Raw genomic sequence first — 25,391 nt, 5'->3', positions numbered from 1 at the left:
AAAATTCACAAACACAGCAAACACAAGATTGTCTGTAAAAGAAAATAAAAAAATAACGCTCTTCTGTTTTACAATTACAGCGCAAAAAGTGTCCAGCAGAGGGCAGCACTAAACTCAAACCTTGAATTCGAAATCCAGTTCTCTGGAAATGGCGTGAAGGTTTACTTGTGCGTTGCTTACCAGTTCCGCAAGTTTCAAGATCCAAGAGGATTCAGAAAAGTAAAGTTTACTTCCATCTGTGGCGTTTCACTTTGCCTGTCTGACACGATGCTGCAGAACTAATACTTTATTTGAATCAGGAAACTGTGAGCAATGTCCTGTTTGCTGAGGAAATTACTAAAGAAAGAATGAAGTGGACTAAGGCTAAGCAGAACTGTATTTCAGTAGAATTTCCATATAATAATTATCATTGCTACAGTAATAAATGTACCCTCATGAATGCCTTTATTTAAAATTCACTTGGAAAAAGAACTTTACTTTTCCATCAGATCATGTAAACAAAGACAACCAAAAAACAACAACAAAACAAACAAACAACTAATAATAATAATAAAAGAACCAGTACTACTCAAAGCATGAAAAAGAAACAGATTTAGCTGTATTATACATTATATTATATTCTCTCATCCAGGGCTGACATTATCAAATGACATTGTAGAAAAGACTTTCTGTGCAAGTTATGCTTTAGTCCCAGTGGATTAGTTTAATGCGGCCAAAAACACTTCCATGGCTTGGACTCAGGAGGCTTCAAACACTTCCCCAGTTTCTCACACCCTTCAGGAGCCCAGTTCTATCAACATAAATATCAAAATATCAAAACATTTTTTGAGTATTTGCTCCAGTGCAATATTACACTACATTTGTTTTAACATCATTGTGCCACTATAACTGTAACAATTATCTGTCCATAATTAATTTAGTCTCCCCTAAATGGCCAGTCACAGCCCAGTTGTGCTTCCAATGTAGGCCACAAGAGGGCACTGCTGCTACATGAATAAATTGAGAACCTACCGCGTGAGCTTAATGTTCGCTTTTAGTTATTGTGTTACTACTGATTTTGTACCGCTACAGATGTTAAAAGAGTGAACTGTACTTTCTTGTGGTTATCATTAAATTAATTTAACTCACCATTACGGCCAGATCACACATGTTGAGCTGAGGAACTCCAGGGATCAAGTATTTTTTATGCTGCTGCACAACTGGTGTGAGTGTCTTCATGACGTCCAGGTACTCTTTGGTCAGCACACTACAGACATAGAGTAATGATAAGAACATCGTCATCTAAAAACATACACTTCTTCAGTGCATTAATTATATTTGTCATGGGGTGACAGTGGCCAGATTGTTAAGGAGCCATCTCATAACGAGAAGGTGGCTTAAGGTTGGTGGTTTGAATCCATCACTAGCAGTTTATAATGTAGTGTCAGTGGACAAGACTTTTGCCACACTCTTCCTGTGAATTTGATCAGTGAGGGGCTGGTGGTAGTTGGGAAGACTGCTGGTGTAGACTGTCAGATGTTTCCATAGGCCTCATAGGGCAGCTGAAGAAGCTTGGAAAATTAATGGCCTATTGTGTTTTGATGAGTCACTCCAGTGCATTCAAACTCAGACTTATTATTCATATTAAAAACATTAGTCAATCCAAACTAATAAAATAAAGCAAGAAATTCTAGTTCAAATTGCACTTACATTTCTAACTACAAAATTAATTGTTTAAAACTCTTATTACATATATACTATAAAATCTCCACCTCCAAAAATATCAAATTTATGCTAGTTATATATACACTGTGAAGCATGTGTAAAGAAAACAGGCACAGTGCATACATATACATGGGTCATCTGCTCATAGCTTCTGGGAAAACCCACTCAGTGGGTGACCCGTGTGACCCCTTTCCCATCCCCTGTCTCTCAATTACTGCTGTTGGACATCGCGAGCCTGAGCACCTCTGTGCATTATTATATTCAGAGTGTAAAACATGGGGCCCTGAAGGCTTTCAAAGGAACGCCGCTCTCAGTAGGACCTGTAGGTTAATGGGCTGTGTGTGTGTGTTGGGGATTGGGCGCTGCGCTGGTGGTGACACACGTATAGACAAATATGAGCAGTGCAATTACACCCCTGATACACTCTCCAGCAGCACCTGTGCCAGAGCGGCTTCCTCCCTGCGCTCCGAGCCAGCCCTCTGATTGGCCCCCGGGGACCATGTGCATGTGCCTGAGGTGAAGTGTCAATTAGAGTAATAACCCCAGGCTCTGTCCAGCTCACACCTCCCCTCCCTCTCGGAGCTCCCACCGGGCAGCACACTTCCTCCATCAGCTAGCACCTGCTCCTATCCCCGATACTCACTCTTTACTTTACCCCACAATTATTCGACTGGTACTGCTTTGGCTGCAATTAGTCTCATTCTCTGTGCCATGCTCATCATACAGATGCTAATGTTTGAGTTTTGACCCAAAGAAGATAAGGATAAATCTTCCCTCTTTCAGTGAAAAAACATGGATTCAGATTAAATTGCCTCAGCTATCTAAAATCGCAAATTCTGCTTCCCATGATCCCAATCAGCACGGGGGATATTTCATTTCTTACTATCTGTTCCTTTCCCGATAGCTGTGATTCATTTAATGATAACTGATAAAGCATCTTATTACAAGTAAATGTAAGGAAGATTTATCAGAGAGCATTAAGCATTCAATTCCCGCAAACGTGTCTGCAAGCCAAGCACGGCCCTGCACCCAGAAACTTGTGCTGGTCAAAAAGTTTCTATTGTTTTGTCTATGCATTGAAAATCTTACAGTGCGTACCTCTAAATCAAAAAATAATAATACCATTTGTTTATGCCCCCTTCGCAAACACATAATGAAAAGCCCACAGTCAGCACAGCTCATTATCATGATTATAACCCTTAGCTTAGTGGTGTAGAGGCAAAATCTGGAATAATAAGCAGCATGTATGCAAATGAAGTCTTTTGATTTATAATGTATGGCACCCAAGGGGGATGGGGCATTGCTCAGGTGTGTCACCACTCTGATTACTGATTCATAACAGGATTGCACCCACACACACGCGTACACAAACACACACACACACACACAGCAGAAGGTGGGGGAATTGAGGAGACAATCAAATACATCTGTCCTGCCCAGCCCCTCCCCTCTGCGCCTTCTCCTCCCCACTGGAAATTGAGCACTTCACTGAGGACTATTGATTGGCGATACAAGAGCTTGGTGGCAGGCAGCAGATGAGGCCAGTCTGAGCCCGCGCCGCCTGCAGAGAGAGGGCCTGGTCTGTGCTGGGGTTGACCAAGGGGGGCTCTTGGGACAGGGAGTCGGAGGAAAGCCGCTGCTAAGAGTGGAGGATGAGTTAACCTTATGGCTATACAGGTCAGAGATGCACAAGGAGAAGGCAGGGAAAGGAGCATGACCAGATTGGATCTGAGATAAGACCAGAAAGGCATGGACCACCAAAACTACAGACATAGATCAACATATGGCTTGTCCATGTACATACAAGAACCATGTACATACAGACCTCAGCAAATCCCCTCACCTACTTGTACTGATACTCATATTGATTGTTTAAAACAAAAAAACAGATACTAGATTTCTTTCCTGACAGAACCCATTCCATTTCTCCAGCCTTGAGGTTCGTATACACTACACAGGCTAAATTGCTAATTACAAAAGACTCATTTTGATACCATTCTGAAATATCAGAAATGACAATTATCATTTGTCTCTAAATGTGCCGCTAACCTCCACTTGTTCTTTTCATACTGTATATCATTGGTCTTATACGAAAAGGGTATGAGTATAAATTATGTTCCCGATTGCTTCTTGCCAGGACTCACTTAAAATAGGCATTGACAAACCACAATGTAAAGGTCCTAAATAATGATTTAAAATGTAAGCTAAAATGTATGACAGCCTTGACTAACTGACTACTGAAATAAGCATTAACTATTGTAATAAACATGAAATTGCTTAACAAAGACAGCAGCATTATAATATCAAACTCGCAAAAAGAATAAGCAGTTGTGGGATTTTTATTAACATTACATTACTTTTATATTTTATATTACTTTTTCTTAACATTTACACCTCCTATTAAAAAAAGTTTATTTAAAAAGTCTAAAATTTAGAATAGAATAGAAATAAACAAGATGACTACTGAAACATGTGTTAGTTTCTGCCATACTAGACTGAGAATAAACATGAGACTCACTGATGCACCAGCTTTCCCAATTTTAATCTCATCTTTAGATTCAGGACTTTGCCCCTGTGTACAGTGCCGTGCGACAGTACTGAAGGTATGTGTGCAGACAGCCCCTACATCATCTTAAGTGGCTCTTTAGGTGTAGACAGTGATTAATGATATCTGGGCAGTCGGTCCAGCTGGGGGACTGAAGAGCACATGGACAAAATGTTACACACACACGCACGCACACACACAGAAGCGAGGTCCCCGTGGATACAAGAAGGACAGACCAAGTAGGAAGCAGTGAAACTAAAGGCCAGATTTAGGAGTAAAATAATTAAAACTGCAGATTGCATTGATAGTGTCATGTAGAAAGGCATGGAGTCTGACCTTGTAGACAACTCCTCTGACCCTTCTCTGTGCACATGAAATACAACTATACGAATACAAATTTTATGGGATGATATAAGTTTGTATTCTCTTATACCGAGAATCACAGGGCTGCATACTAATTGAATCTAGCCTCTTTTATTTTTAAATTGCGAGGCTAAAAGGTAGGCCAAATTAAATGTTTTGTCATCTAATCTCACTAAAAGATGTCAAAGAGAGAACTTTGGTGAATTAGATAGCAAAGAGAGAAAACAAAGGTTAAAATGTTTCTTAAAACTGCACTTTTTGGTATACTCAAATTTGCTTTATGTTGCATTATGCTTTGACTACTACACACACTTATGTTAGTAAGCTACCTCTTCAGGCCCGGCTGTGTAAGAAAAGTGTGGCTGCCAACTTCATCAACAGCCATAGTAGTTCTTTATGGCACCAGTGATGGCAATGGTAATACAAGGTAGTGGCTTTTATGTCACTTATGTTGGCCTATAACTCAATAGAAAGTATATTAAGTTAAAAAAAAAGCTAAATTACATATGCATATATGTAAATATCATTTTCAAAAATAGTGACAATATGAACAAAACAAATTGTAATCTTGTTATTTGGACAGAAATGTCTTTTTCAGGTATTGTTAGTGTCCTTAGTGTTTCTTAACTCTCCCTGAGCTACAAGCAGAGACACACAAAACCCCATTAAACAGCATTCATTCTCAATTTAGAGCTGCACCATTTCTCCTGCATGTGTGACCTGCAGAGGGTCGAAAGGCAGATTGTGATCTTCACTGAGCTGTTTGCAATCACAAAGACCAGAGTCTAATCAGGCGAACAGCAGCTGAACAAATCAATGCACTCTACCTCTCTATACCACTAAATCACCATGGATCATACACCATATATACAGCGTGTTAGCAACAGACAAAAATACCTTAGTACTTATGTTGCTGCAGAAGTAGTAATAGTAGGAAGTAGTACTTATAGTTTTGGTGGACCTGATTGGGTACTTCTCTCCAGGATCCCGTCCCAGGTGGAAGATGAGTGGTTGTAAAGTGTGGTTCATTTGATCATGAGTGGTCACACCAGGCACCTCTTGGCCGGGGCAGAAGTTGATTCCCTGCAAAACCAAAAAAGAAAAAGTAAGCATTATGGTCATAAAAATACATCATGGTTTTAAAGATTTCTCAATTGTGCATATGTAGTTAGTGTATTTGAATTAACATTGATGTGAGTTACACAAATGTTCCACTTGTAACTCTTCTTAAAATGTCTTGTCTAAAAAAATTTGTCAGCATATTATTATTATTATTTTTATTTTTTTTATAAATACTCATAGCATTGCTTCTTGATATTGATTTCACAATACACATGGTAGGTTAGCAATGTTAAGCAATGTTATGTTTCAATGCTCAGTGATAGACATTTAATATAGTTTTAACAGTTATTGTTTATTAAATAATTCACTTATAAAACCCTAGAGGTACTATTTATTTATGCTTGAATAACATTATCTGTTCAAAAATAGTATTATTCAGCTGTATTACTATAGCATATATGCTTTTGAATGTAAGAATGTAATACTCCCAGATGCAGAGCAAGAGACACTTTTCTCTATTGATACCACTGGACCATGAAATTTCCCAAATTATAAATTCACAAATGGTGAACCTGATCATTTAAACTAGATTAAAAAAAACTCACTGTATTTCAACAAAAATCTGCATCTGAACAATATTAATTTTAGCTGCTCTCACCCACCTGCATTAAATATTACTGGCCTAGAGGATGTTGTGGTGCCATTTGATACCTTGCAATACACAGACTGCAAAATAATTGTAATTAATAAAAGAAACATTGCTGCCGACTAATGTACAACAACTAGAAATGAGTGTCATCATCATATTCCTGAATCACTGTAGTTAGTTAGTGTCTCCAGTTCATAAAGCAGGTCTACTGTATATGTAAATGGTCCTTCAGCCAGTTCTGTGAGCCCTGCCCCAGAGTCTGGCAGTGATCACAGCCTGATTGAGTCACTCTCCCTCCTCCACAACCCCCTGGAGATGTGCTGCTGCCTTCAAAAACACACATACACATACACACACATATACACACACACTTTCTGATGAAGCAATATTGAGAATGCATTCATCTGTAAGCCACTGTTGCTGCACCCCTCTGTGATCACTAAACAGAGCACCTCAAAATACATATAGAAGGGAGTGAGTGTGTGAGAAGATAGATACCCCCCGCCCCGCTCAACCTCGTCTGATCTGGACTTGTCCTATGTTGTGAAGGCAGCATCTTAGAAATGCAGAAAAAAAAACTCCAATCCCAGAGGAGCGGCGAGAAAAAGGCCTGCTGCGTGTATCTCTCAGACTGTCTCTTGTAGCGGGACTGAAAAGAAGAACTCCCTATCTTCCTTGACATTAATGCTATGGATACAACTAGGCCGCTTTCAAACTGGAACAGAGCGCTCGCTATTATGAGATAAGGTGCAGAGACACCCAGGGGTGGCCAGATGGATTTTTTGGAAAAGGTAATATTCTGCAGCTGCTCTGAAGCGTGAGAACGAAATCAAACTTTTCTCCTGTAACTTTTGCACACATTTTATCCAGCAAATTCATTATAATCACATATTGTTTATTTGTATGTTGTACAGCACATATTTAACAGAATAGTAATACGACTGACTCCAGAATGTAAGAATAAAAAGTTCAGCACTCTGGCTATAGTCAGTTATTATTGAACAACAGCACAAACTATAAAACAAAACCACTGCATATACCACACAAACAGGTGTCAAGATACAACCATTAGTCAGTGTTTATTCACCACAATGAGGAACTTCAACAAGGCTAAAATATCTTTATGCAGTCACATATCTTATGGAGCAGCATAACTGATTTTATATAATCCAGAGACTAAAGACTGGAGACAGTCTATTTTCTGAGCATTAACATCACTGTTCTGCCTCAGGAGAACCTGATGAGAGCCTTTTAAACCCTTTGAAATTTCTCATTTTCCTCATGGCTGAGCAGCAAGAATACAGCTCGGACAGAGCAACACTTTCAGCAGCTATTAACCAGCAATTTTGTTTTTTCCCCTGTTTATTTTCTCCGATCTCGGTTAGCAAATTAAATAAAAAAATACTTTTAGAATGAAAATGGTCAATGGAAGCAATCATACCTCTACCAAAATGGGTTAATGGACATAACTAAGGAATCAAATGTAATTGAACAGCATTTCAAATTCATTTTTTTTTGGTAAAGTAAATAACTGAAAACAAGCAAGCTGAGTTGCCCTATTCAACACAGAGTCACGGGCATCTGTATGGAGGGCACAACATGCATGTGCATGTTTTTCCTATTCTCCCTCTTTCATGTACACACACCAATCAATAGGCAACTCACAAGCAATCAGACACCATTATTTGTGAAGTTCCACTTCAGTTCACATGAGTTGATAAAGGAGGCCACTATTGATTCAGCAGCCCTGAAGGAGAGAGCAATTTAAGCGACCGATGGGGCATAAAACAAACTGGATCAAAGAAGAGGAGAGTGGGACATGTTTTTATGGACAGAGAAGTGAAGACGCGCCTTCGTGTCCTGCCTCAGAGTCAGATCTGACTGTTCCTCTGATATGTCTAATCAGCCCCGCTCAAGTAATTAGTACAGAGACACTGCTGCCTCCGTCTTTTAAGCTCCGTGATACCAAAAAGAATGACTACAGCAGGGAGCGAGCCACATAAACAGACAGGAAGAAAAAAACCCACTGGAGTTAACAAACACGTCAACTAGTTGATGAATGATGTAAGTTTGCTGATGTGGGGGCTCTTCATTAATATTCATTATGCTCTGATGTACACAGCAGTCAACTGATGAGGCATTTTAGAGATAACTCCAGCAGAGAAAGTGTTTGTGGTGGAGGGAGATTAGGAGAGACAAAAGGGTGAGCGAATAAAACAGTCAGGACAGAGTCTGCAGGCATCTTACGGTTTTAAACTGCTCCCAGGAGTTACTCCAGGTCCAATAGTGCGCCTTGTACTGACCCATGCGCACAGCCATCAGCTCATTCCCACGGTAATAAAAGACAGGCCTTGAAAATAGGTAAATAACATTATAAAACCTGTTATTATGTTAATAATATATTTAGTTTCATGATGCTCTTACCTGTTTTTGAGAGAGTCAGAGTTGTTCAGCAGGACAGGTGTCAGGTCTAGTCCGTCCAGTACTCGATCATCAGGGACAGTAATGCCGGCTATAGCCAAACTTGTAGTGTAGAGATCCATTACATTAGAGAGCTGATAGTTCACCTACAATTCAAAACATATGTACATGTAGTAAAAGTTTGCACAAGTCAGTGTTTTTCACACAAGCATGATTAACATTTCACTTCATAGTTTTAATGTGATATGTGTGCCTTTAGTCACCAGTTGACTCCCAGTTTATTTAAATGTGTCTTTAAATTAGTTTGCTGGATGAGGAAATGGTAAAAGCATTGAGAGGACACGGCCCGGGCAGCGCTGGAGCTGGAGTGAGCTGCTGTTTTATCTCCCTTTCCCAGTCCCACTGAAAAGCTTTATTTTATTTATAAACTTTGAACTATTTTCAGATAAAATGCCATTTTTTTGCTGTCATCCTTGATCTTCCGTTCCATTCTCTCCTGAGCGAGCCTTAGAGGAAGACGGCACGCTCACAATCAGATAGCACTATCAGGGCTGTGCAGCTGCAGCGCCGTGTGCCGCTGCTGCTATCGCAGGCCGGCACACACACCGCTCCACTCACACACACTAACTCTAAGCACTGAAATGAATTCCCTTTTCTTCTGTTGCCACTGAACTCGCTGCAGAAAAGACTCTGCAATGCATTCCCTGATCTATCTGCACATCCAGACACTCATTCTCACACACAAACACATTTAGCTCCTCTCCATTTTTCACTTTTAAAAGTCCCCCTCACACAGATATATGCAAACACTGCAGCACTAAACTAAAGACAGGACAAAAAGGACAGAAGAATCAAAATCCTGGCAGCAACACTAATTTGAGATTTCTTTAACATTCTGAATGGTAATAATTCATTTTATGGAGCAGCATATTCACATGTTCTATTTTATATATGAGATATTTGTCTTTTTGGACACAAAACATGTATTTTGTTCCTATTGTTCCATCACTTTCACTGTCATCTCTCTTTCAGTGCTGTGACTCCTGCTGGTTATCACAAAACCAGTGCTTCAATCCCTATTATCTCTGCTTTGCTCATGTGTCCCCAGTCTGATAAAACACAACAATAGAAGATGGGATACAGTACAATAGTGCAGGGCCAGGACCCGCCCACACCCCCTGCTTGGTGAACAGAGCCTTGGCCTCTTCAGGCACTGGGGGAATGCATCTACACACCGGGCATCATCATTCCAGTACACTTTCTAGCTGTTCTGAGTGCTCAGGTTTTGTAAACTAAACCTTAAATTGTCAAACCAAAACAGCTGCATTACTTTTGAGAATCTAGTGCATGTTTGTGCGTCCAAGTTGGATATTAAAACTGTAACAAATCCCTTTAAACAATGGCTTGTGTTGCTTTTGTACCCTATCACACTTGTTCCAGCAGCTTATAGACTATAGACCGCAGATCAACAGAGATTCCAAAAGTATGTGAAATAAAATAGCCCCACTCTGGCTCTGTCCTTTGCCCATGCAGCACAAAGTGATAAATCCGTGCTACAGTATAGGTCCAACAAAGCAGCTTTGTCATCACAACCTTTCAGAGCCTCAAGGAGGATCTGTAGATCTCCATACTGCATTCACTCACGTGACACACGGGCAATGTTGTGCATCACTATGTACATATGTTTGCATTCACTTCAAAATGGAGCCTCTGTTTAGTGTTTACGTACACCACTAATCAAGCATCTACATTGGCATGTGGGATAAAACAAAGGACACAGACATGTTCTGCACACTTGCACATGCAAATGTAAAAACAGCGGTCAATTAAAATGTGGCGGAGCATGGCAAACGTAAAATCACTCCTGGCAGCTAGGCAATGCCAGCTTCTTCAGCTCTGCTCCTTCTCTTTCCTGCACCAACCACCTCCATTACTTCTTAGCTGCTTCCTTCCTTGCCCCCCTCCTCCTCTCGTTCCTTTATCCTGCGCGCCTGGCATATTCAGATACTGAAGTCCTCATTACAGCTCAATCCAACCTCAGCAAACACACAAACAGATTAGCCGCTTAAGACGCTCCCAATCCCCCTCTCCCTGGCTCCTCTGCAGTGCTATCAGGCCGCAGCACACCCCTGTGAGATGAGCCAGGGGCAAGGCTTACTGCGCAGACTGCAGCCTCCGCACGCTCCGCACCAAATCCCCCCGCGTCACAGCCCCGTGTCACAGCTGCCCCTAATACAATTAAAAGTCATTTGCAGAATGCACAGGCTTAGAGGATCACTGTGTGGGTGGGGGGTTAAATTGGGAAGGGGGGAAAGTGTTGGGGCAGCAGCTCTTGCCAAAAATACTGTATTTTAGGAAACAGTAAAAGGCGCCCACACACTTTGCTGCTACAATCAAACAGTTCATCTTTTGTGTTCACGGAGCTCAATCTCCTGGAGCAAGTTTGCCATTCTTAAGTATCCAAAATGCCGTGTAAAGACGTAAATAATGCATGAAATGTGTAAACTGCAACCTTAAATACAGTGTGAGTGAAATTTACTTCTGCTTTCACGAACTCTGAAACCCTGTTGACATTAGAAAAAATAATCATCTGATGACTCATGATCCCCTCAACAAGTATGATGTGAAATTTGCACCTGTTGAATTAAGTTTATATTGAAAATTTACCAAGCCTTCTTTTATATGTCCAGGCCACCATGCAATGGCTGGTTCCCTCATCCCCCCTTCAAAAGTTGTCTCCTTCCCACAGAGAAAAGGCCCATTGCTGCCACCTGTGAATTAAAATAGTCACATAATCGTTCCAGGCAAAGGTTGTTGCAATTATTAGACAAGCTTTGTTCAAAATACCTTCAGGCCCTGATATCAGAGCAGCACCATTATCTGAGGTGAAGAATACAAAAGTATTGTTGTCTATGCCCAGAGACTTGAGCAATGACAAAATCTGACCCACACTGTAATCCAGCTCCATCACAGCATCACCATATCTGCATCATGAAAACAGATCACCTGTGGTAGTACCATGGAAGTTGGTGCATTCATTTATTTAAAGCACTATATATAATTTCTGGCAAGGGTCTGATGTTATTGCTTTGCCTAGAATGTTCCACAGTATGGCATTAATCAAATCTTTCTATGCATTTATACATTTATAGGTGTATTTTTAATTGTGGACATGAAGATAAAAAGCTTTCTTCTGAGGGGGAAAGCATCTGTCCAGATCTGATCTTAAATTTACTTGATGGTGTCACCTGATTGTCTCCTTAGAAATAGATATGTTTAATGCAATGCTGTGGAATTTTCTAGTATTGTCAGTTGTTCTATGAGTAAAATGGCAGCACCTTCCACGTTGGCTCTTTCCCCTGAAGAGCTTGGAGGCGTATACTGGAGCATGAGTGGCATCAGGAGCCCAGTACAGGAAGAATGGCTTTTGGGCTTGAGTCTGACGGAAAATGAAGTCTAACCCCTCCTGTAAAGTACACTTTGTTAGAGTGGTAAACAGAGTGGTGGCTAATATCTAAATAATTGCAGCTTTTTAAATTTCATTATTGTGTCAACTGAATTTGCAATTTAATTTTTGGCCGAGAAAAATTGTGCAGCCCTAAAACGGAGGCATTTTAAAACAGTGAGAGAAACGCAATATATCGCAAGTCTCACCTTCAAATAGATCTGTGTAAGATTGGATTCTGCAGTATCTAGAAGGATCTTAAACTCTTCATAGTACCTGCAACAGAAATTCACACAGTCCCACTACAGAAATGCCATTTTTATTTAGTTTATATTCAGGTATTCTCTTTTCCATTAGGGGTTTGTAGTGGTGAACACAGATGTCGTCTTGTCCTGGCTAACCACAGTACTGAGAGTGGAGAGGGCAAAATCACAATAGCAGTGACAATCACATAATGTATGATTTTATTTTCTGGTCAGAGGATAAATGCTCAACACCCGCACCACCATTTTTAAGAAAAGGTAAATGAGTCTAAAATCATCATCAAGAAAATATGGCAGTACATTATGTACTCTAGATTTTTTTTTCTTTGTTTAATTGCTTGCAAATTATGATGACCCTCAATAGTCAATTAGCTTTGTCGGAGAAAGTTAAGTAGCGAAATAAACAAAACTAGTACATAAGGAAAAATACTTGGCACTCAAAGTCCTTCATAAGTCAATTTGAAGAGAGAGAAGACATTGTTATAGGTTTATTATTATAACTGGCAGTTTGAACATTACCTTCCAACCATCTCACTGTTGTTGTATACAGGAACATTAGGACGTTTTTTGTTGTTGTAAGGACCAAAGTGGCAGTTTGGAGCACCAAACCATTCATCAAATCCATGCTTCAGGGGAAGGTATTGCGGTCTGTGCCCAAGATGCCTATAATACATGAAAAAGAAAACATCTTTTAATTATGTATACAATTAGAATCATTAATATGTAATAGAAACAAGACTCAGAAGTAAAGAACACACACATGAAAACATACAATACTACTGGGTGGGTATTGTAGTTGTGCATCGAACATAATAAGTAACATGGACCGAATATTATTAATGCATACGATACCATTTGCCAACAATTTTGCTGACATAGCCTTTCTTCTTCAGCACCACTGGTAACAAAATCTCATCATTAGAGATTCCACCAACTATTTCTTGCGGGGTGTATGCTGTAAAAATGCACAACTCTTTAACTGTATGATATATATTTTGCAAATTTTAAATAATTTATTGAGCGTACCATTTCGAGCATGTGCATTGGTAGTGTAGAAACCATTCCTGACAGGTAACCTCCCAGTAAGAAGAGCAGCTCTAGCTATGAGAAAACAAAATATGTGTACCAAATAAAGAGTGTAAGTAAAATGTAATCAGTAATTGCTTGGCTTGTTCCTTTCATTAAGTAAACCAGATCTGCTGGTTTACACATGTAAATACCAACACAGATGAAGACTTACAAGGGGAACACAGAGGATTTGCAGTGTAGAAGTTTGGGAGCAACATGCCCTGAGCTGCCATGGCATCCAAATTTGGGGTCTCTTTGGATGGCTGACCCAAAATCCCCAAATCACCCCATCCCATCTAAAAACAAGTAGTAACAGCAAGACAATACAATACAACAATACTATATTAAATGTGTCTTCGATACAATTTGAAAAACCCAAATTTAACTTTTCTATATTTTGTCTACCTTCATCAGAGTGTTACACAAACTTATAAAGAATCACAACCAACTTACGTCATCCATAAGCATAATGATGATGTTTGGAGAGCTGGCAGCTGAAGCTATCAGGCAAAAACATATTACATGGAGGAGACTCAAAGTAGTAAAAACAGACTTCTCCCTCATTGCTGAAGTTGAATCATGTGAGTGCCTACTTGAGGAAGTTTTCTTTTTTATATTTGGTTTACGTGTCACGTGACTAGAGGAGACATGCGCATCGATTTGAAATCCTGAAGTTTTGCCAACACACGCTTTGAGACTTCCAATTTATTTGTTTTATGCAACTAGATTCCCTTATTGCGCTGTATGAAAATGTAAAGTAAATTTGTGTGTGGTGCTTTTTTACGCTACAGCTTGAATTGCATACGGAGTTGTCACGTGATCATCACCGGAACGCAAGCAGGAAATAAACATGGCGGTGTGCATAGCGGTGATCGCAAAAGAGGTATTTTTCTCTTCATTTCATTTGAAAGACTAACCCCACGGCATACATTTGATTGCCAGTACATTTCCCCAATGCTCTTGGCGTCTAATGCAGGCTGTTTGTCAGGTGACGAGGCAACCATCGCAGTCTAGTGAAATTGAGCTAGCAATGTTAGCATCCGGTGTTATTTACCATTTATGGATTCTGTGTACAGCAATATGATTTGTCTTTTTATTTTACAGAACTACCCACTTTATATCCGAAGTGTTCCCACTCAAAATGAGCTTAAATTCCACTACACAGTCCACACGTCTCTGGATGTGGTGGAGGAGAAGATCTCAGCGGTGGGCAAATCCATCGGCGACCAGCGAGAACTGTACCTAGGTCTGCTCTACCCAACTGAGGACTACAAAGTGTATCCTTTGTCTTTGAATAACGCTTTATATTTCTGCTCAAACAGGAATTTAACAAGTGTCGTGCGTGTGCCACCTAAGGGCCATAGTTTTATGGAAAGGCTTCGGTCAGACGATAAAAATAAATCCATTATAACACTTCAAAAAGGATCGATCAGAAAGAATCTAGTGTAATATACGTGATGCATTTGTAATTTTGTTGTACTTTGTTGTGAGACTGTTGCTAAACTTGAATAACAGTTTCCTTGACCATTTAATTAGATATGGTTATGTGACCAACTCCAAAGTAAAATTTGTCATAGTTGTGGATTCATCAAATACATCACTACGAGACAATGAAATTAGGAGTGTAAGTGGATTTTCTTCCTTGAATACTGAAAATGTTCAATACTATAAATGCATTTACTTTTCAGATGTTTAGAAAGTTGCACAATTCTTTCACTGATGTCATGTGCAACCCTTTTCACAATCCCGGAGACCCAATTCAGTCCAAGTAAGACTGATTTTTATTTACTTATTTTGTTAACATTTCAATAATATTTTTTTTTCTCTCCAGGGCATTTGATGGTATCGTTTCTGGGATGATGGTCCAAACAGCTTAACTTTTGCTATCACTATCATCACTGTACATAAAGCCTTCCCATTGATTACTGTGTTGTACTTGTAAATTATGAATTTGTAAATAAATCATTGCAGGCCTGTAAAAACCACTGGAATATTTATTTGTTTACAAGTATACTTTAACAATTTAAAAAGACATTGATGCAAATTGTCCATGCAATAATGTTAATATGCACACTCCTTTGAGGAGATTTGTTTTTTTTCCTTTTAAACTTGTAGGCAAAACTTTGTCAGCCTATTTAAGTCCATCATTCAGCCCAGGCCTCTTAAATTTTAACGTTGGTGTGGATAGTGGTGTCCACTTGATCCAGCGCCCAATTCTTCTGATGGTGGAGTGATGAGGAGAAGACAAGGATAGCGTTTTGGCACCTGTTCATGATAATCCATATGTCCCCACTGCCTCTTGCCCACAGGAGGGCCTCCGTAGTAAGGGTGTGGGTTCTGATGTTGCGGTCTGGGTGTCTGGTATCTGAATCTGCCCCGAGAGCTGCTGGGGTACCTGGGAGGGCGAAAACCTCTGGCCCTGCCTCTGGGTTGACCTCCACGGTGGGCACCGCGATCAGTGGTGCTGATGCCTGGCATGTTTGTCCTTTTGGGTAATACCTACAAGTCCATAAAGGGTTTCATGTAGAGCAGCATATTAAAATACAATACCAAGTACTTATTGGTTATTAGGTTGCATATTACCTTGAGAACTCGACCCCTAAACAAAGTCTCATGCAGTCCAATGGCACTCTCCACAGAATCTCGATCAGAAAACTCTATGTAAGCAAAGCTATACAGAAAAAGGACAAAAAATATATATATATTTAAAACTAGCAGTCCACCCTTATGGAGTGAAAACATTTTGTTCGTAGATCCATACCCTTTTGGATGACCAGAAAACCTGTCACAAAGGATGGTCACTCTGTTCACTGGACCACAGCCATTGAAATGGATTTCTAACTCATCTGCTGTAGCACCATAGTCCACCTGGAATTTGAATTGCTGGTCAAAGATTATGGTTTTAATTTAAATATAGCAGTGAACTACAAATATTACATTTCCTACGTAGACCGATCTGTTGTCAGCATCTATTCTCTCCTCGGGTGTCATGTTGTAAAATGGCCCTGAGGAACAAATAAAATATTAACAATATTGCAGTAAGATGTCATTTGATTTCATCACTTGGCCCAGGCACATCCCAGAGCCCTAAACTGAATAAAAGACAGAGAAGAAGACAAGAGGGAACCACAGAAGCAGAAAGTAGCTGGAGGCGGAAAGGAGGACCCTTCTGGTTCTCGTCTCATTGGGCAGTGATGAGGCACATGTGAATGCTGCTGCGGCCACACAAGCATCCCAGGTGTTCACCAGATGGAAGGATGCGATGCCTCACCTGCCTGGAGGCTGCAAAGCTCTGCGCACCTGGCTAAAAATATGCTCTAGACATCCTAAATATATGAGAAGTATTGTGCGAAACAGGAGAGACAAGAGTAGCACAGACCTTTGGGCTCACCAAGCCGAGGGCTACTGGTCAGGAGCTGCATATCTACAGCATCACACTGCTCCTCTTCCTCTCTGAGGCGCTCTGATTCTTCCTCCATCTCCAGCTCATGTACCCTGGCCTTGATAGCTGCCAGCTCCTATAAACATAACATTTTTAAAGCACAAAGATTTAAGAAGTGGTTAGCTGTCAAATTATACTAAAGATCTCCACATTAACTTACTTATAGACTACAGCCTACAGACCTATCCAACATTAGGCTTTTCAAACACTGCTGCAATTTCAGATTCTAATAACTTTTAATCAATATTCTGCTGTTAAAGGCTGCCTTTGTCAAGTGTACATTTAATTGTGAGTGGGCATATATCACAATATTTAAAAGACAATGTCTGCCTCCAATTGATGTAATCTGCTCATGTCAGCCTACATGTTTATGCTAAAGCATATCCACAGTAGAATGAAACGGCACACTGCCCCACATTTTTACAGGAAATGCGACATTACGCAGCAAGATGATTGGCGTGTCCTGCAGATTCATGACTCCTGCGTTATCCTGGCTGTATCCCCAAAAAGTAAGATCTATGAAATTTTAGCATTAGCAACACAGAGCAACACGACGTTGTTTGTGCACCTCAAAATAATCAATGATGCTACTTCACATAGAGACCCAAAGAGAAAATTACTTACAGGGTCCTCTGCGTAATGCTCTCCGAAAGAATCGCCCCCCATGTAGTCTTGATCCATGTGGTTCTCCGCCATGTTCACTGCTCAACCTGCACATCTGCAAAGCTAACTGCAGTAGTTTGCCACAGAGCAGCCCCCACAGAAGAGACTTTGCGGACTCCTGCTCCACCTGCCAGCGGAGAGTCACGCTAATAGAAATCACCTGTGTGATTGGGACGCATGACGCACACGGGTGAATGCTGATGATTGGCGCAAGGCACGTGCTTCCACAAGGCTCCCACCGCCACGCCCATTCATAAGTTTGCCAGGAAAGTAGACAGTTCTTCTCAATGTGATGTTCAGATGCTGATAGCTGAACTGACCAAACATTAACTGGTATTAGAAAAAAAATAAGAATAAATACAGTCACATGTCGTCATTGTTTTAATTAAAAGACTGTAGGTGTATCTGATTGTTTATTTGTGAAAATGAGTACTGCAAGGTACATTTTGTAACTTTTTGAGTGAAGGGTGTGCACCTGCTTGTCATGTTAATGATGTTGATGTTATAGCTGTACCTGGAATGTTCCACAGTATGGCACTGAAATTATATCCATGGTAACAAACATGTGACACCATGAGATCTTGTTACAGGTCAAATCTGAGGACTTGAATTAGAGTCCACTTAAAAATGGACAGTCTTCTTTTGCAACAAGAATACCCAGGAATACTTTTATAAATGTGACAGATGTGTTTAATGCCCAACTGCGGAACATGTAAAAAATATAAGTTTTGTTGAATTATTATATTTTACATTATTATTTAATGCTATCACTTTGAGAACACAGTGAATGAGATCCACAACAAATGTTTGATTTCATGTTTTAATTACACAGTTACATTGTTCAACACAGACAATAACCTGAATTAGAATGTTTTACAGCTTCACACATCCAACAGAGCGAACAGTTAAAGAGCAGTATAGAGCAGTAGCCTATAGCAACAGGGAGGAAAGCATGCAAGAAATAAATATAAATCAGAATTTAATTCATCTGGCACAGTTTACTTCATCTAAAAACAGCAACATGACCTTTTTGAGGAGGAAAATGAAAACTAAATGAGAAAAATCAAAAAGCCAACCTTTCCTACAGAATGTGTTTTCCATATTATTGCACAATACAGTATGCTTCTCTATATAGAAACAATACCTTTCAATGTAAAGAAACAGGACCATCCAGACCAATGGCTTTTGAAGAAAAAATTTGAAATTATCTTCAGTGTCAGTTTGACCAAAAGACTCATAATTTCTGGGGCAGGATACATAGTAACATGTTAAAATTACGTCTTTACTGTATTGTATTATGTTTAATTCATTTTCACCCAATTTTTCACATTTTCAGAATCCAACATTGACAGAGCCCTCCTGTGTTTGCCATTTACAACATTTTTATAGCAAAAATAAAGCATTACGACATTTTATGAATAATAAAATGTATGTTGAAGTAAACCTGTTTCTGAGCTCAAAACGCAACATAAAAGTAGCACAAATGCTTTTGGTTGTATTTTGGTCATTGTTGGATATGATGGGTTTGGTTTGTTTTCTGGGATGGCTTATGTGCAGACATGGAAGAACACACAATTTACCGAAAAGAACTTGTCACCAATTGATGTGAATGTAATGTATTGTACAATGTTGTCATCAATGTTTGATTAAAGCTTTGAAGGTTTCAAGTAGTTTGTTTGGGTGATATGAAATAAAAGGGAAATAAAAAACAAAACAATATATTGCCATTTAAAAATACAATCACAAATCTACCATGCATTTGTTATCTCTCTGCAAAGGCATTGTAACTGTAATCAGGCTTTGTAAAGAAGACGCTCCTATTGTTTTAGCTAAGCACTATTCACTGTGTAGGAAACAAAAGCTTTGATTGCTTAAGTAAGATCTCCACATGTGAAAGATGTAGCCTATTCACTGCTGTTCATTCGTTTGTTGTGTGTATTTCAGATGCTTTGGTTAACTGGCAAAGAAGAGAGATTGAACTTCATTTTTACAGATCTGGCAACACACACAGCACATCAAAGCATACGTAGCAATGGCAGCATAACTTTGGTTTGCGCGCTATTGGTTTTTAATATGAATGGCATGTTACATTTTTTGAAGACATGATTTATACAGTAAAGATATGATGTGTACAGTATTGTGCAATAGCCTTGGGAACTTTGAACAATTAAGTAAATATGGATCAATGTACAAAACATGTTTTGTGATTTTAACAGTGATCTAAATATAAATCAAAATGAAGTCAAATGGATTTTTAAAGCACTCGGCTTCCCAAAAATCTTTGCACAGTACTACATGTTTGTCTGGACTGGTAGTGTAATGGTAGGGTAGACTTGTGTTAATATGTTGTGAACTTGCAAAGTGACTGGCAAAGTGACAACTCCTTTCGCTATTTTTATTTTGTGTGAATCCATGTCTGCATTTCAGCCGTGCTTTACAAAAACCCAGGCCAATGTTTCCTGGTGGTTAGCTGTATGGTCACTGGAGGTAGCTGGTGTGTGAACGGGTCATGAAGAGAGATCAGTTAACGGCAAGAAGCAAATGGCACAAATCTAAGCTTGTATTTAACAAGTGTACTTTTCCTATGGTCTGCAATGCCAAAATATTTCCTTTTTTCATGTTTTGGTCCACATTTTGCTATAGAATGGACTTTAAATGGGTGACCATAAATCTGAGAAAGTTGTTAGCCTAAACTGTATGTCAAAGAAACTTAAAGTAAGTAAGCATTACATATGATTGGGTGTCAAATTAGCTTTAGCTTAACACTGGTATATTACTTCAAATTATGTAAAATGCAAAGTTTCCTTGCATCTTACTGGATAGAACAAGACATGCAGAGGGGTGTCTGAGAGGGCCGTTTTGCATGTCATATCAAAATCAGTCATTAAATGTAAAAAAAAGACAGAATGTCAGAGATGTCAATATTTTCATATTCACTTTTGTTTAGAATGTGGTGCTAAATCATATAAGTACTAAGTACAATTTGAATTTTCTTATAATGAGGAAAGACTGACAGCATCTATTCTTGCTCTGTTTTCATCCTTGGAGCAACTTCCTCTGTTCCAAACTATCTCTTCCACATTGGGTCATCTTTTTCAGTTTTAATGAGATTGAGAAATGAAAAAACAAAATCAAAGAAACAAATGTACTGTGAACAAAATCATATTCTTGACTTTAATCCTTAAAGGTTTCTGTTATTTGGCAAACACATTTTTGGACCTCATTAAATACTATGTACATTCACATTAATTAAGTTACTGATGTTTTAAATATATTTATATGTATCTATATTATATGACACCCTATGGGCAGTTGTTGAGGTTCCATTCAGTAGCTGAATTCTCTTCATATTGCACCTCTGTCCTCTCACTGTCTTACAATGCGAGCAGTACAAAATATTCTACAAGTGGGCTTTCATTTCATCATTAATATAGATACAACAAATCAAACAATAAGTACAACCTGGGACAGTTTTTCCCTTCAAAGAGCGTCCAAACTCTTGACTTCACTGCTCATTTTCAAACTGACAAGAATGAAATGAAACAAAAAAGTAGTTGAACAAAAACAAAGTCCATTTCTCAGAATATACACAATTGGGCAGCACATGTGGACATCAGCGACAAGAGACATTATCGAAAAGTTGAAAAGAGGAACAATATCTACAAGCAAGTAATAGTCCTGTGTGTTTCCCACTGCAATGTGAGGCAAAGTCCAAAGCAGGATTCAGGGAGATTTGGGCGTCCATGTTTGTAGTCTTTAGGGAAGAGCGTCAAAGGAAGATTTGGGGCGGAGGGGAGGTAGAAAGAGGAGAACCAAGTCTACACCGCCAGTCACTTCGATATGCTCTATTTGTCTCATGCTTTGGAAAAGGTTGGTAAAGGTAACAGCTATTCCGTGTTGCGTTGGAGCTTTTAAAAAACAACTTACAAACAATTTGTAAGTTATTATGCAAACTAAGTTGAGGTTTTTGGCAGCTCCATAGATCCTTTGAGGCTGTCTTCCTTTTCTCCTGGTTTTGTCAACTCTTAGTTACCATTTACCTAAATCACAATGTGGCAGGGTTTCTTCTAATCCATGAAGTCTCTCTTGTAGTTCACAGCATAGTCCTTGTTCACAGTCTGGGCCATCATTGATTGACTACAGCTTAGTCTTCTCAAGAGTGGCTTTTCCTGCTGAGGAGGTGGTGTTGCTTTAGCGTTTGGTTATGAGTGCTTCTCCTTTATCGCTTACTTACTCACTTTGGCAGTGTAATACAAAAGTTTGGATCAGGTTTATTATTTGTCATCTTTGAATTCATTTGGGTTCACAATGGTGCAGAGAGGTGAGTCCGGTGTAGATTTCTTGGCTCGCTAGCAAGGTAGTTAGCAGTTTAAAATTTATTTGTTTCATATCTTCATCATCATTATTCTTTAAGTAGAATATTTGGACTTCTCATTTCCCTTAAAGCCAGAAAAAACTAAATAAATACTAAGTTGTTTGTCTGAGGAATGAATCACATCACAGGTTTCCCTCTGTTTTAAAAGACAGAAAAAAAAATTATATCTTCTGTTTGTTGCTATTAAAGTAAATTTAGTAGTGCACGTCTCAAGGCTGGGTGTCATTCACTTAATATTCTCTCAATTAAAGGGAAATCCTACCCAAGTGCTTTATTCTTTCCATATAACTGCTGCAGTTCAACAGCCCTTTTCTTATGTCCTTATATGGACATCATTCATCATTATTAAGGGCGATTCTTCAAGTTTTACTCATATTTTGGCTAAACATAACTGATATGTTTCTGAAATTCAGAGGGACGCATTTGGACAAAGTGTAAATACTCTCGAGGGGAAACAAGGACCACTGAAAGAGCGGGAGCGTAGTGCGATGGAGATTCCTCAGTTTGGTTTAGTGGAGTGTGGGCACTGTCTCATCAGTAAACAGGAGAGTTCAAAGGTCAGAGGTCAGCGAGAGGTGGCGTCCAGGAGCGCAGGCGTGGCTGGGGTCGTGGAGCGAGAGGCACTGCTGGAACTGCTCTCCTTTGGGCTGGCAGAGACACTGGCACTGCCACTGCCTGCCCCTGCGGTCATACTGCTCTGAGCTGTCAGGGACAGGGGGCCGGGTGGGGTGCTCTCTGAGTGAGTGGGGGGTGCGCTGGAGGAGGTGGAGGAGCTGGAGGAGGGCGTGCCCAGAGGGACACTGCTACCCCCGGGCAGACCCTGCAGGCCCTGGCCGCACACATGGTGGTGCTTCTCCCAGTCTTTGTGTTGGCAGAAAGAGCCACAGTAGCGCGCCGTGTTACAGCCACTGCACGTCTCACTGGCTTTCCTCCCACAGTTCCAGCAGCTCTGATGAAACAGGAGAAAGAAAGAGTTATTCATAAAGCCTTACTCTCCTGCACAAAACATTAGGAATCTCTGAGCATAGGAACAGATTCTGTGTGGCTTGGTCTGTAAGGATTTGTTATTAAGCCTGGGTCCAAGACCACTGACTTGTGCTGCCAGCAGGTGGTGGTCAACTGCTCTGTAATAGTCTCAGTCTGGCAGTGTGGTCCAGCCATCTGCGTCTGTCTGCCATATTTATCAGGGCTGGATTGCTTTAATAATATGACAATACAGAGCTGCCCATACTGAGCCAGCTGTGCCTAATGATAACACATTGTCAGGACTTCACAGGGACTTTAATTTGGACACATAGGAGAGAATGTGTTTTTGGGATTATTTTAGGCATGCATAGACTTTGTGCTCACCTCACTGGAGTCCTCCTGCTGGTTGATGACTGTTAGTGCATCCTCAGAGGCCTGTCTCTTTGCCTCAGCCAGGGCCCTCTCCATTTTAGAGCGCTCAGCAGAAATCATCTCGTGGGCTTTCCTCTCAGCATCAGACACAGCCTTCTGCAGCTCCGACATGGCCTGACGTTTCACCTCATTCACCGCTTCCTCTGAAAAAAGGGAGAAAATATTTGAATTCAACTGACCAATCCCAGTCTAATCTCAGCTTCTTAGCCTCCTGAACTGCCATTATGTTATATCTTAGTGAGCAGATGCACATCATACAAAATTGAAACCTTGCTGCCAAAAAATATGACTCCATGATTAATTCCCACATGTTTGGTCATAATAATTTCATCTGTCACAAGCAGATGTCTCTCAAATATTGTCAGTGGTTTGGCTTTGTGCCTCGCTCTTTGGGATTCCCCTCTCGTATGGCTGTATTCTTGCTATTACAGTTTGGAAATTAAAACATTTTCTTCAATAAAAGGGTCATACTATTTATTCTTTAATTTTTTGATATATGATATGATATTTATCAGACCCTTTGTTTTTCTTACAAAAGTGCAAATAACTTGAGTGAGGATGGTGGTTTACAACAGGCAGGTGTGTAGACTCCAGATGGTAGTTTAAAATAGAAACATCCCGCCGTCCCTTCCCAGTATGAGGCAAGAGTGATTATATTTTGCCGTCTTTCATTATTGGCCTCACAGTGAACAACGAATGTACACTACATGATTTTATACAAGGACGCTTACTGCTGAGAAATAGGTTTCTAAATATACACAGTTAATCAGTTACACAAATGAATGCTAGAATGATATTAGTTACAGGTAACCAGGGCAGTAATATTAAACCTTAATGATGAATAAGTGCATATGCTTTTTCATCTGCACAATATACCACAAGTTTGTACACAAAGGTTGTTGTGGTATAAGTTATATATTTTTGATGTAACAATTCTTTATAGACTAGTTGGAATGGTAAATAAATATTGTTATACACGTCACATTAGTGACCTCTCCTTAAAACAATCACCCATTGTATTTACTGAGTGTTTACTACTTCAAATGTAACCATTGCTACAAAACCATCTCAGCTGTCCAGGATAATAAAATCACTCACTCCCTCAAAAAAAAATAAATAAATAAAAATAAATAAATTAATTAATTGCATTAATCTCAGCTTTACCTATCAGTCCTCTAATTTCTGTTTTTCTTTTTCCCCCATTGCAAACTCACCACTTTCCAAACACTATCTGCATTATCCTGTGCTTCTCAATTATCTGGCCTAATGCATACACCACTAAGATTAGTTCGCAAATTTAATTAATTCTTATCAAGGAGACGGCATAGCAGATGCTGGGGCAATTAGCACTTAATGGAAAACACAGGAGCAGCAATATTAACGTTTAATTCCACTGGGATTTGGCAAGCCTCTGAGAGTGTTACTTCTGCTGACTTTTTCACACTTTCTGAGAGGAAAATGTGGTATCATCTGACCTGATCCAAACCAGTGGATTTGTGGTTTGTTTAATTAGAGGCAAAAGGTGTTTTCACAAGTCAAGGTGACACATTTGTGGGTTCACACACTATATAATTGAACATTACATATTGATTGTATTACTTAATTATCAATTCTGATGCAACCTTATTTATTAAATCCTGGTTTGATTACAATATTGTGATACCAATTTCAAATACACCATGCTTTTACACTTGTTTCACTTTGCACAGTTCACCTAGCTCATTAAGTACAATATGATCATGTGAATATGATTACATTATATTAGCCTATATTATCGGTTGTAATAATGAACAAACTTCACGAGGTAGGTACAATGTATAAGGTGTGCAAAATAACTGTTACACAATATTAACATCATAATACAATATGTCTTTCTAAATACGCATAAACACTTTCTGGATGTGAAACAGCTTGAGTGAGATCTGTTACTCACCCTGCTTGTTTTGGAGGTGCTTTAGTGCTGGGGAGAGCGGGATGCTTGTGGTAGTAGTAG

At 39.6% G+C, this 25,391-nt stretch overlaps 4 protein-coding genes across 5 annotated transcripts in view; 1 reads left to right on the top strand and 3 right to left on the bottom strand.

Annotated features, from left to right (window-relative positions):
• Positions 1 to 421: 421 nt before the first annotated feature.
• On the bottom strand, positions 422 to 14,131 carry galns (galactosamine (N-acetyl)-6-sulfatase). 2 transcript variants are annotated; one of them, XM_055154277.1, is made up of 14 exons: positions 13,974 to 14,131; positions 13,693 to 13,816; positions 13,479 to 13,553; positions 13,305 to 13,407; positions 12,972 to 13,115; positions 12,399 to 12,465; positions 12,083 to 12,210; positions 11,592 to 11,728; positions 11,412 to 11,515; positions 8,748 to 8,890; positions 8,571 to 8,673; positions 5,574 to 5,695; positions 1,129 to 1,246; positions 422 to 790 (listed from the first exon to the last, which is right to left on the bottom strand). In XM_055154277.1, the coding sequence occupies exons 1-14, from the start codon at positions 14,082 to 14,084 to the stop codon at positions 704 to 706; spliced, it is 1,566 nt and encodes a 521-aa protein (XP_055010252.1). In that variant the 5' UTR covers positions 14,085 to 14,131; the 3' UTR covers positions 422 to 703. The 2 variants fall into 2 exon arrangements, 1 of the variants encoding a protein (XP_055010252.1); XR_008632267.1 differs by having other exon boundaries at positions 759 to 790; positions 5,557 to 5,695.
• A 45-nt stretch (positions 14,132 to 14,176) lies between these two features.
• Positions 14,177 to 15,502, top strand: trappc2l (trafficking protein particle complex subunit 2L). The gene is made up of 5 exons (XM_020938864.2): positions 14,177 to 14,403; positions 14,625 to 14,797; positions 15,057 to 15,144; positions 15,209 to 15,288; positions 15,352 to 15,502. Exons 1-5 carry the CDS (start codon positions 14,371 to 14,373, stop codon positions 15,395 to 15,397), a joined length of 420 nt encoding a protein of 139 aa, XP_020794523.1. The 5' UTR covers positions 14,177 to 14,370; the 3' UTR covers positions 15,398 to 15,502.
• pabpn1l (PABPN1 like, cytoplasmic) lies at positions 15,497 to 17,811 on the bottom strand. The gene is made up of 6 exons (XM_020938862.2): positions 17,587 to 17,811; positions 16,900 to 17,038; positions 16,458 to 16,525; positions 16,282 to 16,388; positions 16,104 to 16,191; positions 15,497 to 16,019 (listed from the first exon to the last, which is right to left on the bottom strand). The coding sequence occupies exons 1-6, from the start codon at positions 17,656 to 17,658 to the stop codon at positions 15,690 to 15,692; spliced, it is 804 nt and encodes a 267-aa protein (XP_020794521.2). The 5' UTR covers positions 17,659 to 17,811; the 3' UTR covers positions 15,497 to 15,689.
• A 647-nt stretch (positions 17,812 to 18,458) lies between these two features.
• Positions 18,459 to 25,391, bottom strand: part of cbfa2t3 (CBFA2/RUNX1 partner transcriptional co-repressor 3) — a 17,644-nt gene continuing 10,711 nt past the window's right edge. The window contains exons 2-4 of the mRNA XM_055154325.1: positions 25,332 to 25,385; positions 23,351 to 23,541; positions 18,459 to 22,949 (exon numbers count right to left, since the gene is read on the bottom strand). Of these exons, the coding sequence (XP_055010300.1) occupies positions 22,566 to 22,949; positions 23,351 to 23,541; positions 25,332 to 25,385 (629 nt within the window). The 3' untranslated portion in view covers positions 18,459 to 22,565. The remainder of the gene's footprint in view (positions 22,950 to 23,350; positions 23,542 to 25,331; positions 25,386 to 25,391) is intronic.

Source organism: Boleophthalmus pectinirostris, unplaced genomic scaffold, assembly GCF_026225935.1.
Source record: "Boleophthalmus pectinirostris isolate CB_2022bp ecotype Guang Dong unplaced genomic scaffold, ASM2622593v1 HiC_scaffold_19, whole genome shotgun sequence".
NCBI lineage: Eukaryota > Metazoa > Chordata > Actinopteri > Gobiiformes > Gobiidae > Boleophthalmus > Boleophthalmus pectinirostris.
This window is presented reverse-complemented; position numbering and strand designations above follow the sequence as displayed.